The 6781-nt window shown below is 40.9% G+C and overlaps 1 protein-coding gene across 1 annotated transcript; it reads right to left on the bottom strand.

The window, feature by feature from the left end:
- Nucleotides 1–5554: 5554 nt before the first annotated feature.
- Rfpl4b (ret finger protein like 4B) lies at nucleotides 5555–6180 on the bottom strand. Its single transcript, XM_075991870.1, is given in 2 exon segments — nucleotides 5555–5778; nucleotides 5781–6180. Coding segments are annotated over 2 exon segments (624 nt in total).
- Nucleotides 6181–6781: the final 601 nt, after the last annotated feature.

The raw sequence follows: 6781 nt of genomic DNA, 5'->3' as shown, positions 1-6781 counted from the left end.
CCTCCTCCAACTAGGCCCCAACCCCTAGCTTTCTCTGCCTCTCACAATGCCACCATCATACGAATCCATGAATAAATGCATTCATTCAGTCAGTCAGAACCATCGGGAAAATCCATCCCCACACTCCCAGGTGTGTGCTGGACTAATCCTCTGGGCACTCCTTAATCTGCTCAAGATGGCCATCAAAAGCAACCAGAAGCATCCCACAGCCTAAGCGGAACATTTTACCATTTGTTTTTTCCTAGTTGTTTCCGGGAAAGGCTGAACCAACCAAGACTGAAAAGCAAGAGTTTGTTGCTGTTGCTGTTTTCTTTTCTTGCAGAAGGAACTCTAATAGTAAAGAGAAGAATACAGGTTACCATGCTTACAATGAGCAGGCACTTTTACTATAACCTCAGGTATTCCCAGGTTATCCAACTCCATGGAAATCTTGTAACTTAGCAGCTGAGGCCAGTGCCTGTGGACAGTACTTAAGAATTTTGTTAATGCACTGATCAATGAGTCACTCCTAGCTCCCTTATCCTTACCCCACCTCTCTCTGTGTATGTGGGTGGCGGGGTGTCTCCCTCACTCTAATTACAGGATTAAAAGAGCAAAGACTGTACCAAAATGTATGCAAAAGCAGGAAAAACACAGCTAGGCCTGTGTCATTTGGAAGAAAAAATATGGTACAAGCAGATCTCTTAAGAAAAAGTTTGTATTTTGGCATTAATTTTAAACTTATAATACAAAGATTTATTTTCTCATTGCAATGTTTTTATAAAATATATCTAGATTAACATATATGTGCATATATATCCATTTATCAACCCCTACACCAGCATTAGTATACACTGACACTCAACCATGGTCTTCACCAGCATTCCTTGGGAATTTATTCTAAATGCTACTTTGTGGGCCCTGTCCAGCCTTCCAGGACTCAGCAAGAGGATTCTGACACAAGTAATCATTGAGTTGATGATCTCCACAGATGCTTCTCAATCTTGACTGGCTTTGGACTCAGAAGGGATCTTGGACCTCTGCTATTGTCCAATCTCTATCCCCAGGGATTCTGATTTGTTGGGTTTGGAGTGTGTGTGTGTGTGTTTTGGAGATGGGTTAGTTTCTTGGGTTCTTCCAGATCATTCCCACTCAAATCCAGGAATAAACACTATTGCTCTCTCCTACCTAGGTTGTCTTAGTCTTTAAGGCCATTTGAATCAACTATAACCCATGAAGTGATGTTGGACTGGGGACTGGTTTCCCTCCCCAATCTTTAGATTCCGGTTTAAGTCTTTGTCTTTCTGGGCATCCCTCTGCAGTATGATTCACAGCATACCATAAAGGACTAGCAAGCATGATAGGGTCAGAGTTTAACATGAAGTGACATTTTATTAGCAGCACCCAAATGAGAAAAAGATAGGCTGAGGGTTAGAAAGATGAAATGTGGGGTGAACAGTGAGAGAGAGGGTGGGGATGCTCTCATAAATATTATAGTCCTACTGTGAAAATTGCAATTTCTAATTGCAGTGTATCCCTGTAACAGGGCCCTAAGCCTTGGTAAGCCCCAAGACCTTAACACAACTGACTGCATGATGGAAGTACAGTTTAGGCTGCAAAACTCAACACCACCTGCCAATATTAAAACAAAGGCCTAATTCATCAAAGTCCTTTGTTCTAGGGAACGGTTAAATGTACTAACCTTGTTTTTTGGCTTCTGTACTTCCACTTCTAGCTAGCTTTTCTCATTAACTGAAGTATGTCAACCCAGAACAGAGTTTGTGGTTAAAATCTCATCCTGAGAAACACTTGAGGCTACACTGGAATCCCTAACACCCAATGTAGTCTCAAGCTAATAAAGACTTTCTATTGACTTAAACCTATGTACGAGCAGTCTTTCTGATGAATACCCTACAACAACCCTTACACTATTGTTTTGCAGAGCAGAATTTTGTCTTCTCAAAATGACAGAATCACATAACATATCTCTGTATACGTCCATCCCCACAACAGTTGTGGGCCCAGGAGATGCTGGCTGGTAAGTAGAAGGAAGAAAATTAAAAAAGAAACAGAACTAAAGAGTAATTTATGTAAGTGGGGAGAGGGTGAGAAATATAGCAATATAATACTTTCTGCAGTTATGTTTCCAACATAAGAAGAGAGTGTTAATTAAAAACAACTTTACAATGAACCAAAGATAATAGCAGATGATATTAACAACTTGCAAAAAACTGTGGACACATTCTTTAGGCAAGTCCCTGAGCTAAAAATTAATATGAATTCTTTCATTTAATCCCCAAAATAGTCATCCTACACATCTGTAAGTAACTGGTTGCAGGCCTTCTTGTTAGTGTCAAAATTACTTGACCTGGTGTGTAAAGGGGTTTCAGATGCAAGTAAAACTTGTGCAATACTCTCAAATATGTCCAGTCATCTCTAGAAGGCATACAGTACCTAATTCAGTATAAGTGCTATGATTATTATAGTTTTGTTGTATTGGTTTTTTGCTTGTTTGGGTTTTTTGCTGTTTCATTTTTATGACATGGTAATACTATGTAGGTTTGGGATTGCCTGAGCTCACTGTATTGGCCTTGAATTTGCACAGACCCACCTCCCTCTGTTTCCCGAATGCTGGGATTAAAGGTGTGTGCCACCATGGTAAAGGTGTGCGCCACTGTATTCTTTTTAGGATGATGACAAAGATAAAAGTCTGTACACATCCAATAAAGAGCTATTTTTTAAATATACATTTTGAGCTAAGATTGGTTGAATCTACAGATCTGCAGACTCCAGGTTTGGAGGGCTAACTGTAGTATTAAAGGTGAGTCTTGTTTTTAGTTCCCCTTGCTGATTAGGGAGCTTTCACATCCAAGACTACAAAGCTGAAAGCAACAGAAACTGGATTTGTATCCCAGGATCTGCCTTGCTTAGATCAAGGTAGTGTGTGGAGAGTGCAGAGGTCAAGCACAGATGGAACCAAGAGTAAGAATCTTAACTGACCTGCCAAGTCCTTGCTGGCGTTAAGGTATCAACAGCTGTAAGGCTACAGTATCACTACGCTGCTTGAAGTGACTGGCTCGACGTGAACTAGATCAAGGTAAGTGTAAAACATGGAAGAGTCCTGGTTCTATTATTATACTGGTTCCTCACCTTGAATTAGGTGAGAGGTTAAAAGGTCATCTGAAATCTTTAGCCAAATAGTGAACAATAGCAAAAAGAGTGTGTGATCTACCAACTCTGGATCACCGTGACTCAACCACATGGGAGAGAAAAACTAGGCCAATCAACAAGCTACAGGAACACACACACGATGTATGAGAAGGAAAAAAAAAGAAACCTGACGTTCCTTGAAATAAGGACAATGTGGGGAAACTGTGCCTCGTAATACCAATTGCAGGAGTCTGGAAGCCCAGAGACTGTGACTGTTCTTCAAAGTACAAGTCTCATCCACTGATGACTCATGTAAGCATGGTATTGTGTCATATTAGTATGTTTAACAACATATAATAAAGGAAAAATAATATATCACCAATAAGTATTATTTTTTGAACATTATAAAGCCCTGTTAAGGCGACTGAGTGCAACCCACCAATTCTCACTAAAAGGTACTGCAAGACAACCCCTAAAAAGAATCACAGATACCAAAAAGAGGTAAGGGGATAAACAAAAAGGAATAGAAGGCTTCTGTCCTACCCTGGTAAAGATGGGAGAACAAGGAGATTACAACCCCAACTTCTTTTGGAAATAAAATAAGAGCAGATTGTAGAACATGTCTCAGCTTGACAAATGTCATTTCAGAAATGGAATCAGATAAACAGTAGGAAAGGACCTGAAATATTGCATCTCAGTTAGAAGGTATTATAGGTCTGGGACACTCTAGGGGAGGGGAATGATTTTGGTTTTAGTTTGTTGTTCTAAGTTTTGATAGCTAAATTTGCTTTTTATTAAGTAGTCACAGAAAAGCTTATCACAATTGGGGATTGATAGCAAACCACTATCAACTGGGCCGTGATGTCACACGCCTTTCATCCCAGTTCTTGGAAGGCAGAAGCAGGCAGATCTCTGTGAGTCTGAGGCCAGCGGGATCTATAGAGTGAGTTTCAGGACAACCACAGCAGTTACACAAAGAAACCCTGTCTCAAGAAAAATAAATTACATGAAAACCCATGGAACTTTGGTTCCTTGGTTTGCAACATTCCGTGTTCCGTCTTGCAGATAATCATGGTGTTCTAGTTAGTGAAGGCCTTGAGCCTTCACTATATGGAGCTTCTGAAGAGAATTTCAGGTCACAGAGCTAAATTTTAAGACACCCATTTCCATATCTATCAGACTCCAGAACGCTCCATCCTTTTTTGTAAACGTGCCAATCTCTGAACATGTTAGCATGTTTATGCCTGTTATACATTAAGTACCATCAGCAATGCACTGGCAATGAGCGACTGAAGTGGTTGATGGACAGTCCCCATTACAATCAACAAGAATCATTACAAAGTGACCTCACTCAAACCCTTCTGTATCTCAAAGACTCATGCAGCTTGGAGGAAGGATCAAAATGAGAAACAACAGTCTTTCCCAGTTTTGTCTCAGTATGGAATTTTACACTAGGTCAAACATCTTCCACTGGCTCTTTTGTTTTGCTTTGCTCCCTAGCAAGTATCATCATCAGAAATTCTATATAAATGAGCATGAAAAATATACTAGTGTCTTAGTTGGGTTTTTATTGTTGAAATAAAATACCATAAAAAACAGCCACCCTTCCATCACAGCTCATCATCAGAGGAAGTCATACAGGAAGGCAAATAGGGTAGGAACTTGGTACAGGAGAGAGCACAGGAGAGTGCTGCTCACTGGCTTGCTTCTTAAGGCTAACTCAGCTGTTTTAGACCATCAGCCTGTGTGTGGCCCCATCCACAATGGGATGAATTATCTCAATCAACTTTTTGTTGTTGTTGTTGTTGTTTTGTGTTGTTTTTATTTTTCAAGATATGGTTTTTCTGGTAACAGTCTTAGCTATCCTGGAACTAACTCTTGTATACCAGGCTGGCCTCAAACTCACAGAGATCCACCTATTTCTGCCTCCTGAGTGCTGGGATTAAAGGTGTGTGCCGCCATTGCGCGGCCCAATCACCAATTTTTAAAATGCCCTACAGACTTGTCTACAGCCTGATCTTAAGATGGAAGCATCTCAACTGAGGTTCCCTTCTCTAAGTTGACATAAAAACAAGTAAGCACAGACACTCTATACCCATAAAACCTTTACAATCTTTTTTTATTATAAAACAATGTACAGTACACAGCTATTTGCCTACAACATAATTGCCCTGAGTGACCTCAGAAATCTATAGAGCTCATCAAAACTCTACCAAATCTTGTGCAATGGCACATTCTCTTTTCCTTGGTCCTTCCATCCTTCCTGTGGTGAAGACCCTTTGCAACCTAGGAATGGCCAAATTACTCAAAGAAAGATGTTCAAATGGGGTACCACTGTTACCTTTCACTGGTTGTTCAAAACAAAAGAATGGGCTTAAGGGTCCGCAAAGGAGATGCAGAGAGAACTCTTTACATGTCCCTTTTCCTAATCTATTTCCCAATGCCAGATGGAGACTTGGGAGCTGTCCAGGACACAGGCCAGTGGGCTGAATTCCCAGTCTTTCACCAAGTTGTGATCAGGGTCCCTCCTGCTTATTGACTCCTTTCAGACACCTGGAGCCCACTCTTGCTGTTTCCCCACATCAGCTTCCTGGCAGACCAAGGAAACATGAGAGCTGTCCAGGACACTGGTCAAAAGGGTGAATCTTGAGGATCTTCCGCCAAATTATTACCAGGCTTCTCACAGCAAACATGCCTTAAATCATAAAAGGGCACCAAGGAGGGTTCACCAGTCTCAGCTTCCAGAGCCACATCCTCTGAGCACAAACCCAGGAATCCAGTGATCTGCACCATGTATTGCTCCCCGAGGGAGCCATGCTGCTTGATAAGAATGATCAACTCGTTAATCACCCACTCATGTAAGATAGGTCTCTGGTTTTCTTCTCGGCACATGGGACAGGTCAATATCAAATCTTCCTTTCTTGCCATTCAATTCTTTGTTCAGTCAAAGCAGCATACGCGGGTACAGGAGAGACAACTAGGATTAGAGTAAAAGTCCAGACAAATTGGACAGACTTCCTCCACTTCCAAACTGCAGTCTGGAGTCCACATTTCAAGTAAAATGACCATTTGTTCAGTTTCTGGAAGCAACTGATAGTCTTCAGTACACAATATGTCCTTTGACACACAGGATCTATCTAAATCCACTATGAATATTGAAAACTGTAAATATTAGTTTGTATAGTTCTAGGTGATACTAGATCACCAAAGAATCATAGTTAAGTTTATCATCTGTGATATTTTAAAGAGCTATCTAAAATGGTCCAAAATCCAGGTAGTTACAAGAGGAAAACAAAGCAGTTGGTGTCTTTCCAGTCAGGTGAGCATACTCTGAACCATTAAACTCTCCTGGATCTTTTTTTTTCTTTTTCAGGGTTTCTCATTAGTTATGGATCCAGACCTGGAACTCATTTTGCAGACCAGGCTGGCCTCCAACTAACAGAGATCAGCCTGCCTCTGCCTCCCGAGCATTGTGATGAAAGGCATGCGCCACCACCGCCTGGCTTCCTCCTGAAGCTTTCATTGATCTAGATGGGAATGCAAGTTTTTCCACCATCCACACTGGTCAGTATTGCTTCCTAAGGTACTATCAGTTTTGTTTTGTTTCTAATCCTTATCTAAATTAATTCATAAAACCCAACTCAACCCTAGT

This window comes from Microtus pennsylvanicus, chromosome 1 (assembly GCF_037038515.1).
Source record: "Microtus pennsylvanicus isolate mMicPen1 chromosome 1, mMicPen1.hap1, whole genome shotgun sequence".
NCBI classification, from domain to species: domain Eukaryota; kingdom Metazoa; phylum Chordata; class Mammalia; order Rodentia; family Cricetidae; genus Microtus; species Microtus pennsylvanicus.
Note: the sequence above shows the minus strand (reverse complement) of the source record. Positions and strands in the feature narration are given on the sequence as shown.